This window comes from Delphinus delphis, chromosome 15 (assembly GCF_949987515.2).
Source record: "Delphinus delphis chromosome 15, mDelDel1.2, whole genome shotgun sequence".
Classification (NCBI taxonomy): domain Eukaryota; kingdom Metazoa; phylum Chordata; class Mammalia; order Artiodactyla; family Delphinidae; genus Delphinus; species Delphinus delphis.
Window position 1 is genome coordinate 72,234,761 of NC_082697.1, and position 23,326 is coordinate 72,258,086.

The 23,326-nt window shown below is 55.4% G+C and overlaps 2 protein-coding genes across 5 annotated transcripts; both read left to right on the top strand.

Annotated features, from left to right (window-relative positions):
• Nucleotides 1-1,629: 1,629 nt before the first annotated feature.
• Nucleotides 1,630-6,615, top strand: PRR14 (proline rich 14). 4 transcript variants are annotated; one of them, XM_060033118.1, is made up of 12 exons: nucleotides 1,630-1,710; nucleotides 2,503-2,574; nucleotides 2,699-2,867; nucleotides 3,511-3,632; nucleotides 3,705-3,894; nucleotides 4,181-4,224; nucleotides 4,427-4,536; nucleotides 4,829-5,417; nucleotides 5,554-5,629; nucleotides 5,706-5,797; nucleotides 6,070-6,141; nucleotides 6,232-6,615. In XM_060033118.1, the coding sequence occupies exons 2-12, from the start codon at nucleotides 2,552-2,554 to the stop codon at nucleotides 6,509-6,511; spliced, it is 1,767 nt and encodes a 588-aa protein (XP_059889101.1). In that variant the 5' UTR covers nucleotides 1,630-1,710; nucleotides 2,503-2,551; the 3' UTR covers nucleotides 6,512-6,615. The 4 variants fall into 4 exon arrangements, with proteins under 4 accessions (XP_059889101.1, XP_059889105.1, XP_059889104.1 ...); XM_060033122.1 differs by lacking the exon at nucleotides 2,503-2,574 and having other exon boundaries at nucleotides 1,681-1,710; XM_060033121.2 differs by lacking the exon at nucleotides 1,630-1,710 and having other exon boundaries at nucleotides 2,083-2,574; nucleotides 5,554-5,599.
• Nucleotides 6,616-8,088: 1,473 nt separating this feature from the next.
• Nucleotides 8,089-20,469, top strand: FBRS (fibrosin). The gene is made up of 18 exons (XM_060032085.1): nucleotides 8,089-9,634; nucleotides 9,916-10,095; nucleotides 10,835-10,870; nucleotides 10,991-11,020; nucleotides 12,082-12,130; nucleotides 12,222-12,522; nucleotides 13,892-14,193; nucleotides 14,399-14,604; nucleotides 14,720-14,764; nucleotides 15,001-15,096; nucleotides 15,333-15,401; nucleotides 16,182-16,211; nucleotides 16,592-16,663; nucleotides 16,974-17,094; nucleotides 17,200-17,280; nucleotides 18,183-18,266; nucleotides 18,392-18,599; nucleotides 18,698-20,469. The coding sequence occupies exons 1-18, from the start codon at nucleotides 9,179-9,181 to the stop codon at nucleotides 19,287-19,289; spliced, it is 2,958 nt and encodes a 985-aa protein (XP_059888068.1). The 5' UTR covers nucleotides 8,089-9,178; the 3' UTR covers nucleotides 19,290-20,469.
• Nucleotides 20,470-23,326: the final 2,857 nt, after the last annotated feature.

The window sequence follows — 23,326 nt, forward strand, 5'->3', positions numbered from 1 at the left end:
TCTTTAGGCTACTTCCTTTGCCCTCAAAACTCAGATCAGGCTTGCTCGGCCCTTGAAATGTTTTCATTGCCCTGGAGTCTGGGAAACACCTGTGTATTTAAGCAGGAAAGTGAAAGCCTACAGGGGCCCTCTCAACTCATCAAAGTTGAGAGGGATCTCTACTCACAGCTGGAAGCATCACCATACCAGCAGGGAACATCCTCAGGCACCTGTGTAGCCGGCCCTGCTCCAGCGGGGAGAGAGAACACTTCTGGTTGGAAGAGCTGTTGCTTATTCGCACCAGAAGTCTCACCATGCATTTCCAGAGGCCCCAGCAGGCCTTGTGCTACAGAGAGTCACTGTAGTCCCAGAGACCTATCTGGATGAGTCCTTGGTTAGAGTCGGGAGTCTTCATTTTCCACACCAACTCTTACCGATGCTGTTCTTTCCATATCTTCCTTTCTGGATCATTACTCTTATCACTCAATCCCATAAAAGAGAATTATGCTGGGCTGAGTAGGTCACTCCGCACCTTCATCTCAGACCCAGGATTCTAGGCTCCAGGCTTTTTTGTTCTATCAAGAAAATAAATACTAGGGAATCCCCTGGCGGTCTAGTGGTTAGGACTCCCAGCTTCCACTGTAGGGGGCAGGGGCTCGATCCCTGGTCGGGGAATTAAGATCCCGCATGCCCTGGGAGCGCGGCCAAAAATAAATAATTTTTTTTAAAAAAAGAAAAAAAAGAAGAGTACTAGTTTGGACCAGGGAATCCTGGGGAAGGAGAACTAGTGGAGGCATGGGCTTTGGTTAGGCAGTGAGGGCGCCTTCACAGTACAAGAAGCCAGTACATGCCCACTACCTCCCCACCAACAGCAGGCTGCTGGTATAAAATTTCCGTGACGCAGCCTCTCTAAGCAGCAGGATTCCATCCCCGATCCCCTACTACTAAGGACTATCTACACACCCCATCAGCCAGGCCCCTCTTGAAAGAGGGCTCGTGGGAGCCCCAGAGAAAAGCGGACCCATCAAGCACGCCAAGGTGGTTACTGGTCTCCTGCAATGACGCCTCTGTACTGAGCCCTCTATAGAACACTTGGGTAAAGTGAAGCTCAATGCCCCACCCTCTTCCCCACTTTGACCGAGCCCAGTCTCTCCAGGCCACCGTGCGAGCAAAGGAGCCTGAGGCGGCACCAGCCCTAGCCAAACTCTTCCCTGCAACGTGAGAACCCGGTTCAGGAGCCTTCGATGGTACTGGAAACGGGCTCAATGGGGCCTCTCTAGGAAATTGGGAATTTCACATATCGTTAGCACTCAGTTCACGTTTATTGGCCTAAAAACGAAAGAACCGGAAGATGCCCTTAAAAAACGTGGCGGCAACCTAGCTTCAGGACAGTTGCCTCAATAGCTCAAGAAACTTGCTATAGCCTTCGGCCACTCACTGACCGGAGAAGATGACGCCGTCCGGTCTACTTCGGTTCATCTGGTTTAGCGTAATCTGCCCTCAATTATAATGGCGGCGCTGCCAAATTTGGCTTCTTGCCCCTAGGGATGATGGCCGCCAGGCGGCTTCACTTAGTTTCTCACCACCCCGGAAGACGGGGACCGGCGATTGGGCGGTGCCCCAAGGCTTCGAGAAGAAGGCCCTCGGCGGTTGGGCAGTGCTGGGTAAGGCTAGTTTTAAAGGAGCCGGAGGTGGCAGCCGTCGAAGACCCGGGATCCGCGGGAGGCGGCGGTGAGCGGCGCGTGGGGGAGGGCACCGAACGGCTGCAGAGAGGGCGGGAGGAGGGAGGGAAAGAAACTTTTGAACCATCTGGTCCCCGGCTGGGGAGAGAGCTGGGCGGGGATCAGGGGAGGGCGGAGGGAGGGGGTCTGTGGGCGGGACCTCCCGGGATTGGAGTGAAGGGGGGGTATCTGCTTGACAGTGGATCCCCAGGGATCCGGACTGAGTTCCTGATGCTCAAGCTCGGGCCGCCCCTGTCTGAGTGGAGCTTTGCGGAGCCGAAGCTCACAGGGAGAGGAGGATCCTCGCGCGGCGTCTGTTTGGAGGAACCGCGCTGTAGGATTCTTTCCGCGGGGGTCTAGTCTAGGGGATCTAGTGGGAGTGGGGAACCGTCGGCGTGTGGGAGTATTGCTTCGGAGTCCTCGGCCACTCGCTGGGGGTGGATGAGAATTGAAGAGGGTTCCGGCGGAAACTGAGCCTCCGAGGACTGGGATCCCAGCTGATCCCGGGGGAATCTCCGGGCGGAATCTGCAGGGACAAAGGCCCCAGGAGGCTCGGGCCGGGGGAGAACGGGGGCCGCAGCAATCCAGGTTTTCGCGGCCCAGACAGGGCGCGAGTGATCCGCTGGTCGCTGCGGCGGCAGCGGGAAGACACCCGTTCCTGGCAGCCAGGCGGGGGCGCCCTTACGCGCCCCAGGGCTCCGGCCCGTGAGCTACCGGGAGCCGCGGGCGGACCATGAAGGGCGGAGCCCCACGGGAGGGGCTGGCCTTCACTCCCGGCTCCCCCGCTCCCCCCCCACCCCAGGCTGGAGCCTGGGATCCCCCAGGGACTCCCCGGAGCCGCCGCTTCCCCCATGGACTTGCCCGGGGACTCCAGGTGAGAGCGCACCCCGCCCGCCTGTCTTGAGCCCGGGAAACGGGGAGCCTGGTGGCCGTACCGGGGAAACCACAGAGCCAACAACAGGCTCAGGCGACCGTCCTCTGCTTCTCTCATCCTCCAGCCCGCCTGGCCGGCAGGGTCTGTGCCGCCAGCCCCTGGCTCGAGCATTATGGGGAGCCAGGAGCCCCAAACGGCCGAAGCTGCAGCCCCTCGGGGCCCCTTCGCCGTTGGAAAAAGCCTCTCGGCGGGTCCTGGCCGTGGTCCTGGAAGATGTCATGGCTGCCCACATGGTGAGCCCCTTGAACTGAGAGGCCCCCTTCTCCCTCAGGTCCCCTCAGTACCAAAGTCAAACTAGATCACTAGTGAGGATAACTGAGGTCCAAACACCTCACACTCACACTCGTCCATCAGGCAGCCTCCCTAATGCTAGATTTTTTTTTTTTTTTGTCTTTTGTTTTTCCTTGGCTCTCACTCCAGCCTGGAATTGGGCAGTGTCTCCAGTGCCCATTCCCCACTACCAACTCTGTTGGGCTGAAACCACATCCCTACAACTCTTAAGTATGAGAAACCCTTCTGCTTTCTTCCCAGCCCAACTTCTAGGCAATCCTTGGGAAGCAGGCTGAGGACTTTGGCTCCATTGCACAGATTAGAAAAACTGAGGCCCCAAATAGGGCAGTGACTCACTCCAGGTCACCTTCTCCTTTTCATTTCTTCAAATAGCCTGGGTGACATCCAGCTCCCACACCAGCAGCTCAGGACACTGTCATATCTGGCCCTTAATTGAGGGCCATCACTGACCTCTTCTTTGGGGATCTTGAATGAATTCTAGCCACGATTTGTGTCATTTTTGTGGCATAGGGCACTGTTAGGCACAGGGAGGTCCTGTCCAGCCTCATTCAGTCACCTTGCTCTTGACACTTCCTCCTCCCATAGGTCCCCCTGGTGCCCCAAGAGGAGATCTCCACCCCACGGCACTGCAGCAACCGTCGGGATTCTGTCCACAGCCATCCACCTGCCTCACCACCCCGACAGGCCACGTGGTCCCCACAAGCCAGGTGAGCATGGCAGGATGGGGGGTAAGCTGGGAACACAGCTGAGCCCCACTGATATTCCTGGTCCCTCTCTAGGCCTCCCGACCCACTGCACTTATGCCGAGAGCCCTTGAGCCGTGTGCGTCGGCCCCATTCCACACTGAGGCGGCGATCAAGGACAACACCTGGCCCAGAGGAGGGCCCTTCACAAAAGGTGGACCAGGCCCCCCAGCCCACTCTGGTGGTGATGCTAGAGGACATTGCCAGCTCCAGACCCCCAGCAGAGGTATGGAAACTTCAGGGAAAGATGTCAGGAGTTCAGCTGGGGGCAGGCATGCCAGTGGGCATAGAAGACAGGGGTAGGAGGGCTGAGTCTGGGGTGGATTTTGCTCAGAGCAAGGAGGACAGCGTTTTAGGGCAGAAGACACTGTCTGAGCAAAGACCTATATGAAAAAGTCTTTAGTGTGAACCCAGGCAGGAATCTGGAGACCGAGAGAGTCGGGATGTGGGAAGCTACGGAGACCACAGGGGGCTTCCCTGCCTCCTCACAACCATCCCCTGTTTATATCCAGGGCTTTGCCGATGAGACTCCCAACTTCACCGTCCCAGCGAGAAGGTGAGAGGGCTGGGGAAGGGATTATCAAGATGTGCAGGCAACAGCCATTATCCAGGCAGCCAGAGCTAGGGGCATCAGAATTTACATGTCCAGTCCTTCCTTGTAGCACTTTCAGAAGCCTTAAGGGACAGGGGATGTGCTGGCTCAGGTGGGATCTGAATCTGGAAGCTTCCTCAGCCTTTAACTTGCCCCTTCACCCCAGAACTGAGCCAAGGATGATGGTTCACCAGCCAAAGCCTCCACCCAGGGATGTGGAACCCTCATTCCAGCCATCTGCCCTGCCTGCAAACCCTCTGGAGAGCCCACCACCAGGTAAGGACTCAGATGGATGAGACTTGGGGTATTCTAGCTGAGCTTAGAAGTGTGAGGTGACGAGTTGGGGATGGGGCTTAACCCCCTCCTGGGGCAGAGCTTGGTGTATGAAGATGGGGTTTAGACTTCAGAGACCTGAAGCTTAACTTCTAAATTTAGGGCTTGGTATTTTAGGGATGGGCTTATTCCTCTGTGGGCAAAGATTAGTGTTTGGGGAGGGACTAAGGCTACTGAAGTGGGGCTTAGACACCTGCAGCTGAGGAATACCCACCTGACCCTCTCCTTTCCTCAGCCCCAGATCCTGTTCTGGAGCTCCCATCGACCCCACCGCCATCCAGCCTTTTACGCCCCCGCCTCAGTCCCTGGGGCTTGGCCCCCCTCTTCCATTCCGTCCGCTCCAAGCTGGAGAGCTTTGCTGACATCTTCCTCACACCCAACAAAGCCCCACGGCCCCCGCCCCCATCACCCCCCATGAAGTTGGAGTTGAAGATTGCCATCTCCGAGGCCGAGCAGTCTGGGGCTGCTGAGGGCACTGCATCTGTCAGTCCCCGGCCCCCTATCCGCCAATGGCGGGCCCAAGACCAGAATCCCCCAGCACCTCTCCCTAAGCCCTCTCTGGGCCGAAGCCACTCCTGCCCCGATCTGGGGCCCCCCGGCCCAGATACCTGCAGCTGGCCCCCTGCTCCACCCCACCCAAGCCGGCCACGGCCTCGGCGGCACACTGTGGGTGGTGGAGAGATGGCCCGAGCCCCGCCACCCCCTCGGCCCTGTCTCCGGAAAGAGGTCTTCCCTCTTGGAGGAGTGGGAGGCTCTCCTCCCCTCGTCACATCTTGCTCGTCTACCACGTCCACTTCTTCCTTCTCTGAACCTGCAGAACCCAGGTAGTGCTCTTGATAAACCCTCCTTAAAGCTCTGGCCATAGTCTGGGCCCAGCCTCCTTCCCTAGTATCCAGTGGGCAGGAGATGGGGATGTTGCTGTGAATGCTGTTTGGCCCTGAGCTTTGACCTTCTCTGCAGGTTGAGCTCAACCAAGAGGAAGGAGCCAAGGGCCTCAGAAGACCAGGTGCTTTCAGACCCCAAGACCAAGGTAGAGGTACAGATGAAGGGGGAGGAGACAAGTGGGAGCCTGAGCCCATGCTGCACTTTTACACTCTGCCCCGTTTTTGCAGACCATGGGAAAGGTTTCTCGATTCAGAATACGCAGGACACCGGCCCGTTCTCAACCAAACCTTACACCAATGGGGCTGCCTCGACCAATCAGGTGAGAGGCTTCTTGTGCACAGAGCTGCCTTGGCCAAACAGGTGTAGGCTCAGATCCCCTGAGTGTGGCTTCATCTCCTCTCAGGGAGCACAGTCCAGCTTGGAGGAGTCAATTTGGTCTGGACATGGTTTATGCTTAGAACCATTTGTCTGCCTCAGGCAGCACTCCTGGCACGTCCTAGAAACTGAAATACAGACCAGGCCTTAATTATCCCTTCTCCAGGCCCACTGGCCCCAGGTTTCTCAGAGGCCTCTGCTCCTCTTTGCTCACAGGTTGAACAAGAAGGAGTTCAGCTTAGAAGAAATTTACACCAACAAGAATTACCAGTCACCCACAACCAGGAGGTGAGAAACTTTGAAGGCTTGGGGGTGACAGAGGGAAATCTGGAACCAGGGGGCGTGCTGGTAACCAGCACTCCTCCCTGCCTGGTCCAGGACCTTTGAGACCATCTTTGAGGAACCCCGGGAGCGCAACGGGACTCTGATTTTCACCAGCTCAAGGAAGCTCCGGCGAACTGTAGAGTTTCGGGACAGTAGTCTTCCTCGATCCCGGCGGCCATCTCGCGGGGCCCGGGCTGCAGCTGGCAGGACCCTTACTCCCAATCTGGCCCCCAGCCCAGATGTAGGACCCCTGCTGCAGCAGCGACTGCAGGAGCTGGATGCCTTGCTCCTGGAGGAGGAGGAAGGGGATCGAGAGCGGCCCCATCGGACTTAGAAGCTCCATCTGTTTGTCCATCCGTCCTGGAGGGAGGGGAAGTCTCTGAGACAGTTATATTTTTTTTCTCTGTGTTTCTAGTAAAGTTTTCGATATGTTTCTGATTCTTTTGTATGTCTCTAGCTGAGTTTGAGATTAACTGGCAGTACTGGCTGATGTTTCTACTTTGGCACCCGAAACTGGGAAACGGGAGGGACCAGGGAAGATGATGAAGGTTGGATATAGGGAGAGGGTAGAGGAATGGTCATTGGAGATACCCTCTTGATTTGAGAATTTTCCTATGTGGAGGGATACTTCTGAGTATGCTCCAGAAGCTAATGTGACCCTGGTCAGGGTTCTCTCAGTTCACTTACATCAAGGAGGAGACTGAGGGAATTTCCTGGAAGTCCAGTGGTTAGGACTTCGTGCTTCCACTGCAGGGGGCACGGGTTTGATCCCTGGTCGGGGGACTAATATCCCGCAAGCTGCGCAGCGCGGCAAAAAACAGGAGACTGAAAGTCCCAGAGTGGACTAAGGCCTTGTTCAAGATGGTCCTGAGTTCCTCCTAACACGCAGGCCAGGAACGTGCTGCTGGATTCAAGAGCTAAGAGTAATCAGCTGTAATTAAGCACCTACAACAACCTGTCACAGGTAATTGACCTACACATAGCCCTGTGAGAATTATACTCATTTTATACATAAGAAAAGCAAGTTGACTCTCAGTGTAATGTCCACATTAAAAGGGTAACCCAGGCAACCAGAGGACACAAGCGGCACTGTACATCTTTCATAACTTAGAGGCAGAACAGAGCAGTGGTAAAGAGCACAGCCTGGAGCTAAGCTTCTTGAGTCCAAATCTTGGTTAGGAAACTAAATGTGCATCAATTCCCTTCTCCATCTGTAAAATGGGGCCGATAGCAGTACTTTCCTAAGATACTCCTCATTGTCAAATGAGTTAATATGTGAGGAGGTGCCCGGCACTGTTTCTTTCTTGTTAGCACGCGGAGACCACAGGCCAGCACTCTCCCACTGCACCGAGCGATAAATGGGATGCGGTTTCCTTCCCGCGCGGCTGGCGCTCTCAAAGCACGCCGCGTGCTCTAGCCACCACGCACGGCGGGGGATCCTACTGAGCTGCCAGCCGGATGGTGGTATCACCAAGCGCGTGCGCGAGAAGCCAGGCTGCCTGTGGGCTAAGCCAAGCAGCGGAAAGGGAGAGAAGCCGTTGCTGGCTGTCGACTGGGACCTTCCGCGACCGCGCGCCGCCCAGCGGCCAACCGTCCCCTAGGCCTCGCGCACTACATCCAGATCCTCGCCTTGACGCCGTCAGGAGACGGGCCAATGAACGAAGAGCAGGAAGAGGCGGGGTCATCTGGAGAACCGCCCCAAGCACCTACTTCTAACCAGTCGAGTCACAAGACTTGATGAAGGGCGGAGCTAATCTGACATACCCAATCCAAGATTTGAGGGCGGTTACATATTACTCACGCCCCCTAGTTTGACTCCGCCCTTCGTCTTGACGTACACTTCTCAACCTATCAACGACTAAGGCTGTAGAGGGGTGAGGGGGAAGGGGGCGGAGAGTGGGAGGAGGCCGAGAGAGGAAGGAGGCGTAGGCTGAGAAGGAAGAGGGAGGAGGGGCAGGGAAGTCCTGGCGGAGAAGAGGCCCAAGACTCCAAGGGAGACGACAGGAGGGTGAGCTGGAGTTCCCTCGCTGCCCAACAGCCGTTTCGGATCCCTTAAGACGCAAGTCAGACAGAGACGGAGGAAAGGAGGAAGAGACTTTTATGTCGGCAGACAGACAAGCTTTACCCGTCACCGTTGCCTCACATCCGGGGCTTTGGAGGGCTGGCCCCCGCGGCCCCGCCCCCCCCCTCGCGCCTTTCATGGCGACCGGAGGCGGAGGCTGGAAGAGCTGGGCCTGGAAGAGGCCCCTTTAAATCTCCTTAAAGGGGTGGCCACTGATCTCGGCGGACTACAACGCCAGCCTTTAAAGGGGAAGGCACCGAACCAGATGCTGACAAATTGAGAACTGTACTGTTGGGAGAAGTGGAGCTAGTGGGAATTCTCACCGCCACTTCTCCCCCACGCAAGAAGTCCTTTAAATTCAACTTAAAGGGGAAGTGGCCGCTTGTGGAGGACTAGAAACTAACTTCCGAGCCCTTAAAGGGGTGGCCTGGTGTTTGGAGAACCCTGGACTCTTTAAAGGGGTGGCCTCTTTTAGCCGGCGGACTTGAGGCACTTTTAAAGGGGAGGTCTGCGTTTCGGGGCGAGCTTTCGGCCCCTGGTAAAGGGGTGGCCCTTCCTCTTCCTCGGGGAGAGTTGTCTCGACCCCTGGCAGGGGGCGGCCACCGAACTAGGCCGGTCGGACACCGTTGGGTCGTCTTAAAGGGGCCAGGGGCTGGACAGCTTGAGGCCTTGCCTTAAAGGGACGACCGCCCCGTTTTCGCCGTCTCGGCCCCGCCGGCCCCACAGGGGGGGCTCTCAGGCTTGTCGCCCCGGGGGCGGCGCCGGCTCCCCGGGCCTTGGCCTTGGGGCAAGCTCGGGGCCAGCAGATCCTGCTTTAAAGGGGAAGCCGTGGCCCTCTCGTCCCTGTGCAGCCGCCAGCGCCGCGCCTGCGACCCCGGGCCTCCGGACAGGCCGTTTCGGGGCCCGCCGCCTCCGGATGCGGCGCTGAGGGCGGTCGCCATGGAGACGGCAGCGGCCGCGGCTCCGGGCCCGGGCTGGGCCGCTGAGGGGGAGCGGCGGCGGCGGCGCTGCTCGCGCCGAGACCGAGACCGGGAGCAGCGGCGCCGCCGAGGTCCCGGCGGCGACGCGCCCCGGGCCCTGTTGGCCGCCCCGCGCGGCTCCTCGTCGTCGTCGTCGCCGCCGCCGCCCGCCAGGCCCTGGTCGTCAGCTTCGTCTGGAGAGCGGCCCGGAGGCCCGAGACGGCGGCGGCCGCGTCCTAGGCCTCGGCCCCCGCGACCCCGAGCTCGGAAGCGGCCTGCTGGCTCGGGCAGCCGCGGGGAGGAAGAGGAGGAGGAGGAGGAGGGGGGCGCAGACGATGGGGAGGCTGAGGAGGAGCCTGAGGAGGAAGAAGAAGAAGAGGAGGACTTGATCGATGGCTTCGCCATCGCCAGCTTCGCCAGCCTCGAGGCCTTGCAGGTGGGGCCTGATGGGGCCGGGGACCTTTTCAGAGGGCCAGAGAGAAGAGTACGGTGCCTGGAGGGGGTGGAGTTGAGGGGGGAATGCTGGCACCCCAAACCAGAGCAACCGGCTCCTCTGGCCAGGCTGCTGCCCCACCCTGGGGTGGGAGGAGGTAGAGCTAGTCTCCAGGGACCAACCAGGTTACCTGGCCTGAGAGCCACTTTGGTAGCCTGGTCACCCCTAGAGAGGTCGGAGCTTTCCTTTCTCCATCTACTGTAGTTCCACCTTCTCCTCCACAGAAGGATGCGTCTCTTCAGCCCCCAGAGCGACTGGAGCATCGGCTGAAGCATTCTGGGAAGCGGAAGAGGGGGGGCTCCAGTGGGGCAACTGGGGAACCAGGGGACAGCTCTGATCGAGAGCCTGGCCGGCCCTCTGGGGATCGGGCCCGAAAATGGCCCAATAAGCGGAGAAGGAAAGAGGTGAGCTTGTCCCAAATCCCTGTCCTTTAAAACTCTCTGCAGAATGTTCTTCACATAGATCCATTTTCCGTCAGCAGTGCTGCTAATGGTAAACAGTGACCCCAGTCTCTAAGGGCAAAGAGAAAGGCAGAGCAAATTTGAGCTTCCACTGCCCCATCCAGGTCTGACAAAGACATGTCCGCAGTCAGACTTGCCTGCTTTTGGCCAACACTATGTCTGCCTCAAAACATATTGATAATTCAGAAATATAGCAAAGGGACTTAGTTGAATCATAAGTTAGATATGGTGTCTGCACACCTTTTCAAGTCGGTGTCAGTATAGCAGGAAAGAAGCAGCCTTTGAGCAATTACCTAGACGAAAACCTGAGAAGCAACAGAAGGCAGAGATCTGGGAGAGATGCTGCAGAAGCCCACATGAGGAAGCCACTCATTCTGTCTGGGGGATGGGAGGAGGGTTGTGGTTAGGGAAAGCCCCCTGGGATGTCTTAGTCAGGCCTTGAAGGATAGTCATAAGTTTGCTAAGAAGAGAAACAGGGCTAAGTTGTTTTGGGCGAAAACACAGAGATGTGAGAATCTGGTATATTTGAAAAATTGCCAGAGCATTGAGAACAAGGGTGGGCAGTAGAAAGGGATTGAGAATAGGTCATGAGGGGCCTTGAGTGCCTTGCCGGGCAGTTTAGACTTTATCCAAAGGCCTCGCCAGTCAGCCTCCCTTACCTCTGGACTCTGGTCTTTCTCAGGCCTCCTCCCGTCATTCTCCGGAAGCTGGATACATAGTAAGTGCTCTCCACCTGTACCAGCCCCTCCCCTTTCGCTCCCTGTCTGAAATTCCCCTCTCAACCTTTGCCCCCACTCCTCTTCCCTCTTGTGACACCTCTGTCTTTCCTTCTCCCCAGTGTGACGCGGAAAGCGATCTGGACGAGAGGGTGAGTGGGGCTAGAACTTGTTGGGTGGGCAGTATTACAGCTTGTAAAATGAACTGCAGCTTAAAAGTTTCCTTGTGCAGCAGACAAGAGTCTCCCCTTAAGTGGGGAACGTGTGTTAGGTTGAGCCAGAATTAGATTTTTAGGGAGGAAGTATGGAGCAGGGGATTGAGAAAGTAAGTGACAAATTATATTTGGTAACTAGAGCCAGTTGACCAAAGAATCAAAGGCCCATGCCTTGCTCTGCCATCCTTTCCAAAGCCCTTGGAGATACCAGTGTTCTCCACGGAAACCTGGAGTGGCTGTGGAATCCAGTTGGTCCTTCCTGCTAGCCATTAGTCTGTTCCTGTAGATTAGAGTCTGAGCTGAGAGGATGGTCATGGCAGTGAGAACACTAAACCACTGTAGTCAGTTTAAGAATATATCCTGTAAAGGTATATTTCATTTTATCCTTAGGGCTGATGTGCTAATTTTGAAACAGTGTGTTCTAACGGTTGGTGCTGTACTCCTGTAACTAACTAAATTTGTACTCCCTGATGTGTGTCTTGCTGTAGTTTAAAAAGTTGGCTGGACAGGAACTGTGGTGAAACAAATAGTACTTGTCTATCCAAACGGGGCAGCCACTATTGGAAGAATAGCGGCCCATTCTCAAGAGAACCTGCAAGTCTGAGTTTTTAATGAGGAATCTCCAGATTTCTAAATATAAGCAATTAGTTTAAGAATTTTGCTAACGTTTATGGACCAAACAAATCTATAAGCCAGGTAGGCATCTGAGCCAGCAGTTAGTGATATCTGACATTTTTGATTTGCTTGTTTCTCTGCTACTTCCATGCTGCCTCAGTTCAGTCCTCCCAACCTATCAGATTCTCAGGCTCAGTTGCTCTACCCTTTTCCCCAAGCATAGGGCCCCCTAGAGCCCACAATCTTTGGTGGATTTCAGCTAAGTTGATGGAATAGACTTGTCACCACTACCAGTTCCTAGCAGACTCCAGAGGCTGTTGGCCTTCCTGAGTGAGGGCCCGACCTGACCAGAACCTGACCCTGTCCCTGTCCTTCTTCCCCAGGTCTCCGATGATGACCTTGACCCGTCCTTTACTGTCTCAACCAGCAAAGGTTGGTCCCAAGGGCTGGGGTTGGAGACAAGGGAGGGAAATTGGGTGAGCGTGGACCTCAACTGAATATATCTGCTGTCCTGCCTTCACAGCCTCGGGCCCCCATGGCGCCTTCAATGGGAACTGTGAAGCAAAACTCTCCGTAGTCCCTAAAGTGTCGGGCCTGGAGCGGAGCCAGGAACAGCCCCCAGGGCCCGACCCGCTGCTAGTGCCTTTCCCCCCGAAGGAACCACCGCCTCCACCGGCCCCTCGGCCTCCTATCTCACCCCCTGCACCCTTGCCGGCCGCCCCCAGTCTGCCACCCCCACCCCAGCCCCAGCTGCAGCTTCGGGTCTCGCCTTTCGGCCTCCGCACTTCCCCCTATGGCAGCAGCCTGGACCTCAGCACTGGCAGGTGAGTGGTCCAGGGGTTTGGCCTGGTCTGGAAAGGCCTGGTCATTTTGGTGTCAGCCCCTGCATTCTGTGGCTGGGATATGGGATGGTACCTGTGGGATATGACTTGAAAAGGGATTCGGAGGCTAAAAAGTTTGAGAGATGCTGGGTGGAACAAATCTGAAGAGATTACTACAGGACTTATCAGAACCCTTATATATTCACATAGAGGGGAATCCAGTTTGTGTCGTTTCCCAATCTTATTTGCTGGTGAGACATTTTCGCAAGGCACATCTGCTAGGTATAGTGTTCTTTGGAACATACTTTGGGAAATGCTGACATCATGATTAAGAGTGCTGGCTTTGGTGTCAGTCAGACCTGGATTCAAATTCTTGTTCTGCCACTTAATGGCTGTGTGATTTTCGACAAGTCACTTAACCTCTCTGAGCCTTGATTTCTTCTTTCTGGAAAGTGAAATAATAGTACCTTCATTGTAAAGCTGTTGTGAGGATTAATTACGAATTAATGCAGTGTTTCCCAAAGTGTGTACGCTCTTTGTTAGTGGTATGTAAGTGCATTTTAGATGTCATGCGAGTAAAATTTTTTCAGCTCTGATGTGCTTTAAAAAAATATAAATAGTTCCTCAATCCCTTTATTTCACGTGTTACTGCTTGGTGAGGCTAAGTAAAAACAAACTGAGTTAAGTTAAAGAAGTAAACGGTACAGGGGGTTCCATGGATGCGGCAGCAATTGGGAAGGTGATGTGGAATGTTGGAGACTTGGATTAGCATATAAAGCAGGTGACAGCACTTGGCCTACAGTAAGTGCTCACTAAAGGGTAAGAATCACTGACACTGTTATTATCATCGATGCTGTCTTTGTTATTATTGTTATCATCATTATCATTCTCTTATTATTGGGAAAACTAAGGCTCAGAGAGGGGCAGTGACTTGCTCAAGGTCACCCAGGGTGTTAATGGCAAGATGGGCCTAGAATTCAGGTCTCCTGACTCCTAGGCCAGGCCAGGGCGGTGCTGCTTCCACTGTCTTAGGGTGGGAACCCAGGTGGCCTGTCGTAATTAAGCGTCAAAGTGAACGATACGTTTTGTGCTGTGGTCGAGTCAGAAAAGGGAAAGTCACGTGGCCAGAGGCGTCAGAGGCAGCTGTGTGGAAAAAGAGACCTAGAGATGGAGAGAGGGGGCTATTGGGTGTGGGAGGTACCTCAGTCTGAGGCTGGGTTCTCCGGGTCGGCGGGTGGGGGTCCTGGGGGCCAGGTTCTACCACCTTCCATGTTGGAGAACCAGGGTCAAGGTATCGCCCAGGCTTCTGACCCCCTCCCGTCAGAGCTGGCACCTCCCAACCCCTCACTCATCTCCCCACTTCTCTCCCCAGCTCTTCACGGCCGCCCCCCAAGGCCCCGGCCCCTCCCGTGGCTCAGCCTCCCCCCTCATCATCCTCTTCGTCCTCTTCCTCCTCATCTGCCTCCTCCTCGTCCGCGCAGCTCACCCACCGGCCCCCGACGCCCTCACTGCCCCTGCCTTTGTCCACCCACAGCTTCCCCCCACCCGGGCTGCGGCCCGCACCCCCACCCCCCCACCCCTCCTTATTCTCCCCTGGCCCCGCCCTGCCCCCGCCCCCTCCCCTGCTGCAGGTGCCAGGGCACCCTGGGGCCTCAGCCGCTAACGCCCTTTCTGGTGAGTTTGGGGTCCTGGCCGGGGGGTGGGGGGCCATGGCCCCGGGCTTGGGCCCAGTTGGCTTCGGGGCATCTGGACCTTAGCAAGCAGCAGGGCGTGAGGAGGGAGCGGCCCAAAGCCAGAAGGGAAGGCCAGTCACCCGGGCCCAAGGAGGCTGACACGGTGGCTACAGATGTTAAAGCCTTCTCCCCCTCCCCTCCCACAGAGCAGGACCTGATCGGCCAGGACCTGAACTCTCGCTACCTGAATGCCCAGGGTGGCCCCGAGGTGGTGGGGGCAGGGGGCTCTGCCCGGCCCCTGGCCTTCCAGTTCCACCAGCACAACCACCAGCACCAGCACACCCACCAGCACACCCACCAGCACTTCACCCCTTACCCCCCGGGCCTGCTGCCACCCCACGGCCCCCACATGGTGAGCTCCTCATTGGGCCGGTGATGAGGCTCAGAGACCTGGGGGGAGGGTATGGCTTCCAGGGGAAGGCCCTGGGTTCCTGGCTGGCAGCTTACTCTTCCCTTCTCTTCCCTAGTTTGAGAAATATCCAGGAAAGATGGAAGGCCTTTTCCGGCATAATGTGAGTGTGTGAGAGTGTGTGTGTGGGTGTGTGGTGTGTGTGGTGTGTGGGCATGGATGCATCAATGCTTGTGGCCCTGATTGTTGGGGTCCAGTCTTCAGCTTCAAAAGCAAGAGCTTTGAGCCTGGGAGAGCTCCCTGGGGGGGATTTAGGGTGGAGGCCAGAGGACTGATGGGCAGACCGCAGATGGGCTGCACCTCCACCCCCAGCTTGGACTAGTCCCCTTCTCTCCACAGCCGTACACGGCCTTCCCTCCCGCAGTGCCCGGCCTACCTCCGGGCCTCCCGCCGGCTGTCTCCTTTGGCTCCCTGCAGGGGGCCTTCCAGCCCAAGGTGAGCTCCCAATCCAGACGACACCACCACCTCCCACCCCTTACAAACCCGGATACCCCTGGATCCATTTACCTTCCCATTCCCCAAAACCATGCCCATCCTCCTGCCCTCCCCTTGTGGACCCAGGTTTCTCCAAAGCCATGCTCCCTCCCTGTCCCAGCCCCCAGCTTGGTTTTAGATCCCTCTTATGCCTGGTGTCAGCTCTCCTGACTGATCCCTCCACTCCCCTTTCCCAGAGCACGAACCCCGAGCTGCCACCACGACTGGGGCCAGTGCCGAGCGGGCTTCCCCAAAAGGGGACACAGGTGAGGGGGGCCAAGGCAGGTCCTCGGGCAGCTGGAAGATCTGTTGAGGGAGAGCAGGGTTGACTTGAGAGTGAACCACTGATTCCTCCCTTTAATATATGGTCAGGGGTGTCTCTGAGGACCTGAGAAGAGGGAATTTCTATAAATGAAGGATTTCTCAGGCATGAGGGATAGGAATTTCATGAAGTTGCCCCAGAAATAAGATTTCTAGGATGGTGGTTTTTGTAGGGGTTTTCAAATTTTTTAAGTCACAGCACTCATTTTTTCAAATGATATCATACCAGGAAGTTCTGTCCATAAAACAATGAAAAGATAAGCTGCTTCTTTGTGAAGTGACGTGGGGAGCAGCCTTAAAGCCCAGGGCTTTGGGAACATCTTGAAAAGCACAGGATCTGTTTCCTAAAGGAGAGACTAGACCAGAGGTTTTCCAGCTTCTTTTAACAATAGTAAAGGTTTTTTTCTAAAGAAATCTTAAGCAGATCTTCATTATATAAAGCTGTTTATCAGATAGCTACTCTTCTTCTCTGAGAAACCTGTCCTGCCTGCCCACTAACCCACTCCACAGCCTTCCAAGCAGGGCACCTCCTTGGAGCCAGGTTCAGTAACTTGGTGCTGGAGGGGAGGTGCCTGGAGTGGGAGAGATGGGGAAAGGAAAGGTTTGAGGGAGCCGCACACGGTCTCAGGGAGGTGTTTGGGGGGGCATTGGGGACTCTGGAGATGAGGTGCCCAGGTCAGTAAACAGGTCTGAACTGCTGCCAATCTCTGCTTTGCTATTCCCAGATCCCTGACCATTTCCGGCCACCTTTGAGGGTGAGTTTGGTGAGGACCTCAGGCTGCATGAGGCTGGGGGCTGGCGTCAGGGTGTTTGTGTGAGGGGAGGGTCTTGCTTGGGAATAAGCAAGAAGCCCAAGACGTGGAGGCAGCCAGATGTGGAACAGCAGGAAGCGAAAGGCTTGCAAACCGCAGACCTGGGTTCAGACACAGCTGGCCGTGGGACCTTGGGCAAGACAGTTTATCTCTCTGAGCCTCAGTTTCCTAGGCTGTGAAATGAACCTAGTCATCCCTCAGGTGTAGGGGTGATGAGTGGGGACGTTGTGTGGCAAGGCTGGGCCCAGGGCCAGGTCTGGAGTGGGTGATGAGTGAACATTCTTTCCTTCCCTTTCCCTTTGGTCATCCTTCTGGGGCGGCAGAAACCAGGGAAGTGGTGTGCCATGCACGTGCGCGTGGCTTACATGATCCTGAGACACCAGGAAAAGATGAAGGTACTGGGGCTGGAGGGCTGGGGAGAGTGGGCCTGCCTGAGCTCTGGGCGTCTACCTTCAGCAGAGCTTGGCAGAATCTTGGCCAGAAATGTTCCCTCCTGTCCCTGGTCACTGCCTGAGCAAGTCCACAGTTAGCACTAGGTTCTCTTGCTAACTGGGGGGTGGTCAGAGAAGGCCCTGAGAGAGGCAGAGGGCCACCCAAGCCCTGTCTTGGCGCCAGGCAGCCCTCGGAGGGGGCCTCGGGGTGGAAGAGCAAGAGCGGGACCACACCTGGCTCCTCACTCACTGCCCCTCTCCCTGTCCCACGCAGGGCGACTCCCACAAGCTTGACTTTCGGAACGACCTCCTGCCCTGCCTTCCGGGGCCCTATGGGGCCCTGCCCCCTGGGCAGGAGCTCTCCCACCCGGCCGCCTCCCTCTTCACTGCGACTGGTGAGTCTGGCCAGCCCTCTCTGGGCCTGAGGTTGCCCACCTGTAGCCCGAGGCCCACCTTGCGTCCACTCAGCCTCATCAGAATCTCCCGCCTCTCCGCCCCAGGTGCCGTCCACGCTGCAGCCAACCCTTTCACGGCAGCTCCCGGGGCCCACGGACCCTTTCTGAGCCCCAGCACCCACATTGGTAAGAGCCAAAGGCATGTTGGGCAACCTAAGCCTTGTCCCTGAGTTCCAGGAGGTGTTAAGCTGGGGATAGAAGTTAGACCTGAGAGGCAGCTGGAATGGAGGGTAGACCTGGTTCCACTTGCTTTGTGACCTTGGGCAGGTTACTCTACCCCCTCTGAGCCTTGATCTCATCCTCTGTAAAATGGGATAGGGAAGGGCAGAGTAATCGCCAATCCCTGACAGCTCAGTCACTGTCTCTGAAACTAGCCAGTGGTAGTGGGGAGTGTGCCACCTGGGAGAGTGGGGTGGAGGAAGGCTGTGCAGGCCCAGCGGAGAGCATGGTCACTGGCTCCCAGTGATCTTGGCAGGCTTCTTGGGGAGATTTATCCTGGGTTTGGATGGACGAGGAGGAGTTGAGCCGGCTGGCCTAGGAAAAGGTGTTCCTAGAAGAGGAATTGTGAGGTTCCCGCAGCTTGCTAGTTACATGTTCTGACTGGCTATGTGACATATATATGAAGTTAGGGTCAGGTTGGGAGCAGCCCTGCATGCAGGTGGGAGGAAGCTAGCTGAGGCCTTCAGGCGAGTGGCTTGCTGTAGAGCTGGTCTGGGTGGCTGGTGTCGGGGGCTGTGGGGTAAGAGCCTGACCTCTGGAGTCAGAGGCCCTGGATTGGGGGTTCCACTCACTGGTTAGATGACCATTGATTGGCAAGTTACTTCACCTCTCTGAGCCTGTTTAATCATCTTTAAGTGGGAATGCTCCCGTCTGCCTCATGGAGCTTGTGAGGTTAAACAACACGTTGCACCTTAAAGCTCAGTGCTTTTCTGGGGCCTGCTTGGTGATCAGCCTCTTCCCTGCCAGTCCTTGATGCCTGCTCAGAGCCGGCCGCCCAATGCTCTGACCATCCCCCTTTTCTCCTACAGATCCCTTTGGGCGTCCCACAAGCTTCGCCTCCTTGGCTGCCCTCTCCAACGGGGCCTTTGGAGGCCTGGGCAGCCCCACATTCAGTGAGTGCTGGGCGGGGTGGGGTGGGGGCAGTGGGCTCCTGTGCTCAGGCAGGGGACTGGGAGGATGCCTGAGTGGGACCTCCCACTCCTGGCTCCCATCACTTTCTACTTTGTCTTCTGTCTAGACTCCGGCGCCGTCTTTGCCCAGAAAGAAAGCCCAGGGGCCCCACCAGCCTTCGCCTCCCCGCCAGACCCATGGGGCCGCCTGCACCGCAGTCCTCTGGCCTTTCCTGCCTGGGTCCGGCCCCCTGAGGCCGCCCGGACACCAGGCTCAGACAAGGAGCGGCCTGTGGAGCGGAGGGAGCCCTCTCTCACTAAGGAGGAGAAAGACAGGTGTGCTTCCCCGCCAGCCCCCACCTGCCCTGCCCTCCTCCCTCCCTTACCTCAGTCCAACCTCCGGAGTACCTTCATCCTCTCCTCCCTGCCCCCAGGGACCTCCCCTTCTCACGGCCCCAGCTCCGAGTTTCTCCTGCTACTCCCAAGGCGCGGGCTGGCGAGGAAGGGGCCAGGCCAGCCAAGGAATCGGTGCGGGTAAAGGAAGAGCGGAAGGAGGAGGCTGCTGCTGCCGCCGCCGCCGCCGCTGCTGCTGCCGCCGCCGCCGCCGCCGCCGCTGCCGCTGCCACCACCACCGGGCCTCAAGGCCTTCACCTGCTGTTTGAGAGGCCCCGGCCACCCCCCTTTCTGGGCCCTAGTCCTCCAGAGCGCTGTGCTGGCTTCCTGGAGCCAGCCTGGTTGGCAGGGCCCCCTCGCCTCTCTAGGCCACCCCGCTTCTATGAGGCGGGTGAGGAGCTGACTGGACCAGGGGCTGTGGCTGCTGCCCGCCTCTACGGTCTAGAGCCTGCCCATCCCCTGCTATACAGCCGCTTGGCTCCACCGCCGCCACCAGCTGCGGCCCCGGGAACCCCTCACCTTCTCAGCAAGACCCCGCCAGGAGCCCTTTTGGGGGCACCACCTCCGCTTGTGCCCGCCCCTCGGCCTAGTTCCCCACCTCGGGCCCCTGGCCCAACCCGGGCTGACAGGTGAGGGAAGGGGAGGGGCAGGGGCATAGCTCCATCCCCCTTTTCTTTTGACAAGGTCCTAGAGCTGAGGTTTCAAGCCGGGGCTGGAGGGTAGAGGTCATGACCTCACCAGCCACCTCTGAGGTCGTGGAATCTGGAAGCAGTAAGCCCCAACCCCCACTGGATCAAGCATCAGTTGGATCTTGGGGTCACTGGGAGGGCAGAGGTCACAAGCCTTTAGAGAGGTGTGTGTGTACATGAGAGTGGGGGTCATTTCAGAGGTCATAGCTCGTGATCTCCTGAGGTGCACCATCGCCCCTTCTGAGGGCCCCTAGGCCCTTGGCCTGCCTCCCCAAGGGCTCACTAAGCCAGAGGCCAAAGTGCCCCCCTCCTCTTCACCTACCACCCAAGTCCTCATGCCCTCTCAGGGCTGGGGGAGGAGGGGCTAAAGGAAGGGGGGTTCCATGTACATATTTATCTCCTCTTCCACATAGCCCCCCAGACCTTTTGTACATTTTTACAGGGGTGCCCCTCCCAATAATCCCCCTTCCTGGTTAATTAAATCCTAAGACTGGTGCTGTGTTCCTAGCCTCTGGCCTCTCTGTGGGGGGAGGGGGGATTGCAGTGGGGAGAGCTGGGAGGGAACAGGCAGGAACCCAGGGCTTATCCCTGGAAATCTGGGGCCCAGCAGGAGGCGGACCAACAGGAAAAGGGACCTGGGTACCTAGGCTAGAGAGAAGGGCAAGTGCTTCCTGCTTGGCTGTCAGCCCAGGTTCCCCCCACCTGTTCCTGTTACCTCTGTGTGCCCCCATCCCCAAAGGCGCAACCTCTAGGCTTCAGACTCCACCTTAGTGGCTTGGTCCCCCCCACTCTATTTCCAAGTGCCCCCAGGATTCCTGGACCTTGCTCTCCAGAACCCTGTTCCCCAGAACCCTGCCACAGGCTCCTTAAGGGGGGCCAGAGAAGGTCACCATGTACCACACACCAAAGAAGGGGGTTGGCCCGGGGGTGGGCAACACAGGCAGCTTCTTCAGCAGCCTCTTGGCAGCAGCCCCAGCCTTCCCAAAGCAGCAGGTGCCCCCAGGCTGGGGCCCAACCTAGAAGGCAGGGGTCGGTTTAACAAAAACATAACATTGACTTTTTTCCCCAGTGGGACTTATTCTGTAACATGACTTGCGGATATTTATATAAAAATGAGTGTTACAATGAGGCCCCTTGGCTCCTCTTTGTGTGTGGGTCACCTGGGGGGGATTGGGCTGGGTCCTGGGGTTGGGGAGGGATGAGGACAATATTGTCCATGTCCTGATGAAGGTTTTCCCCTCCTTCCCACCTGGGCAATTTGTTCTACTTCTGGATGGATGGATTGGAGTGTTGGGCACTGAAGTTTTTCACATTTTTCTGCAGTCCAGGAGTACATATTCCAGTTGACCCTTGAACACGGGTTTGAACTGCACAGGTCCACTTATACGTGGTTTTATTCCCAATAAATACTTCATACAGTACCACATGATCAATGGTTGGTTGCATCTGTGGATGTGGGACCACAGATATGGAGAGCCAACTATGGGACTTGAGCATCTGAGGATTTTGGTATCCATGGCAGGTCCTGGAATCAATACCCCAGGGTCAACTGTGTGTAAGATTCAAGCAATAGGGCTTCCCTGGTGGTGCAGTGGTTGAGAATCTGCCTGCCAATGCAGGGGACACGGGTTCGAACCCTGGTCTGGGAAGATCCCACATGCCACGGAGCAACTGGGCCCGTGAGCCACAGCTACTAAACCTGTGCGTCTGGAGCCTGTGCTGTGCTCCGCAACGAGAGAGGCCGCAATAGAGGCCCGTGCACCGTGATGAAGAGTGGCTCTCGCTTGCCGCAACTAGAGAAAGCCCTCGCACAGAAACGAAGACCCAACACAGCCAAAAATAAATTAATTAATTTAAAAAATACTTTATAAAAAAGAAAGATTCAAGCAATAAAGACAGCAAAACTAGATCTCCCGTTCACGTGTCAACATACCCCAGCCCTGCACCCTTCCCAAGGTAACCACTGTCAGTCATTTGGTATTTGTGTTTACCTGCACATATATATGAACATGGATAGTAGTTAATGTTAGAAAAGATAAAAGATCTATAATTTTTTAAAAATCAGTATTGGTTTTTCTTTTATACATGGTCATTATAAAACAGTTCAAATACACAGAAATACATGAGAAAGTGCCTCATGATCCCATTCCTCAGAGATGCCACTGTTAACTGTTGGGCATATTCTTCCAGTTATTTTACTAACTGTATGCTCAAAATGTAATGAAAAAAATGGGATCCTGTGAAATGTACTATTTTACAACTGTCTTTTTACACTTAACATCATTCTTTGATGTAATCATAAAAACCAAGTGACGACTAAACTGAGCTAGAGAAGCTGGCTCCCACCCGAGCCACCCAGAATTGACTTGTTCCGAGTATACCCATCACCTTAGGAAAGATGCATCCAACACTCTCTGCTACCACCACACACGCCCAAGACTTCTAGGGAGGACTCAGGTCTACCTTGCTCCAATAAGTCAGAAACGGGTTGACCAGGAGAAACTTGGCTTGCAGACAATATTTCACCTGGCAGTCCTTGTTTTCAGCTTCTCTTGAAAAATCCAAAGATCTGTTAACATTGTACCTGCTCTCCCTATGACTGTCACTTGAGATGGGGCGTATTCTCTCCAGATTGTCACTGTCCTTTCCACTCTATTGTCTAGGAATGGGGCATTGGCATGATTCAGGGCACTTCCCTGGTCCCTGTAAGCATTTGGGTATGGAATTCTCAGTGAAATATTTTCTAGATACATATATCCAACCTCTCCTAGATCTCTCCCGCAAGTACCTCAGATCTCTGATGCTGCACACCACCCCACCCCTACTCCATTTCCACCTCTGAGAGTTTCACCAGCACCAAAGTCAGAAACCTCCCTCTGTCTGATTCCCTGTCTGCACTGCCTCTTATTCTTTCAACTGCTGTTCGCTTCATCTATCATGCCAGGCGCTGAACTAGTGACTGGGGATACAGAGGTAAACAAAACAAAAGTCCAGCTTTCCTGGAGCTTACATGCTACTGTGAGAGAGGAGCAATAAACTCATACGAGAAGAAAGAGTGAAGGGAAAGAATCCCAAGGGCTATACCTTGTTAGGGCCTATCCTCAATAACCATTGTCTTCCATTGACCCATCTCTGGTTCTGACCCTAACTTATGCAGCTCCTTAGGCAGAGGTAAAAGGACAGTCCAGAAACGACTGTCAACATTGGGGAAATACAAAACAAAACCCAAATCATTCACCATCAGGCTGCTATTTGGAAATGTGTTTCTTTGTTCTGAATGAGCTCAGCAGAGTAGCTGTGTAATCTTAAGCAGTGTGCTCATTTCTGTGCCATGGTTTCCTTATTTGCAAAATGGAGGGTTTTAAAAACAAATTTACTGATATATAATTCACATACCGTACAATTCAACCTGTCTTTTATGACTGGCTTCTTTCACTTAGCATTATGGTCTCAAGGTTCATCCCTGTCGTAGCTTGCATCAGTACTTCTTTCTGTTTTATTGCCAAGTAACATTCTCCATTTTATGGATATGCCACATTGTGTTTATCCATTCTTCAGTTGATGAACATTTGGGTTGTTTCTTTTGACTATTACGAATAATGCGGCTGTGAATATCTGTGTGCAAGTTTTTGTATGAATGCATGTTTTCAATTTTCTTAGGTATATACTTTGGAGCGGAATTGCTGGGTCATATGGTGGCTCTACATTTAGTATTTTGGGGAACGGCCAAACTAGTTTCCAAAGTGGCTGAACTATTTTACATTCCCACCAACAATATATGAACCTGGAGTTTTAATGGTTTCTTCTACCATTACTGCATGAATTTGCTACGTTAGTAAGCATAAAGTTCTTAGAACTGTGTCTGGCACAGGGTACATGCTCCAAGAACGACTGCTGTCATTGCTGGTGATGCCTTTCTGATCAGAAACCGTAAAAAAGAACTTAAAAGCTTTTGCACAGCAAAGGAAACCATAAATAAAA

Bases quoted from the DNA above. Each gene is read 5' to 3' on its own strand.
- PRR14 (XM_060033118.1), top strand. From the start codon at position 2,552: ATGGACTTGCCCGGGGACTCCAG. The intron at 4,537-4,828 runs GTAAGGACTCAG...TCCTTTCCTCAG, and splicing joins TCTGGAGAGCCCACCACCAG to CCCCAGATCCTGTTCTGGAG. The intron at 6,142-6,231 runs GTGAGAAACTTT...TGCCTGGTCCAG, and splicing joins CAGTCACCCACAACCAGGAG to GACCTTTGAGACCATCTTTG.
- FBRS (XM_060032085.1), top strand. From the start codon at position 9,179: ATGGAGACGGCAGCGGCCGCGGCTCCGGGCCCGGGCTGGGCCGCTGAG. The intron at 9,635-9,915 runs GTGGGGCCTGAT...TCTCCTCCACAG, and splicing joins CCAGCCTCGAGGCCTTGCAG to AAGGATGCGTCTCTTCAGCC. The intron at 18,600-18,697 runs GTGTGCTTCCCC...CCCTGCCCCCAG, and splicing joins ACTAAGGAGGAGAAAGACAG to GGACCTCCCCTTCTCACGGC.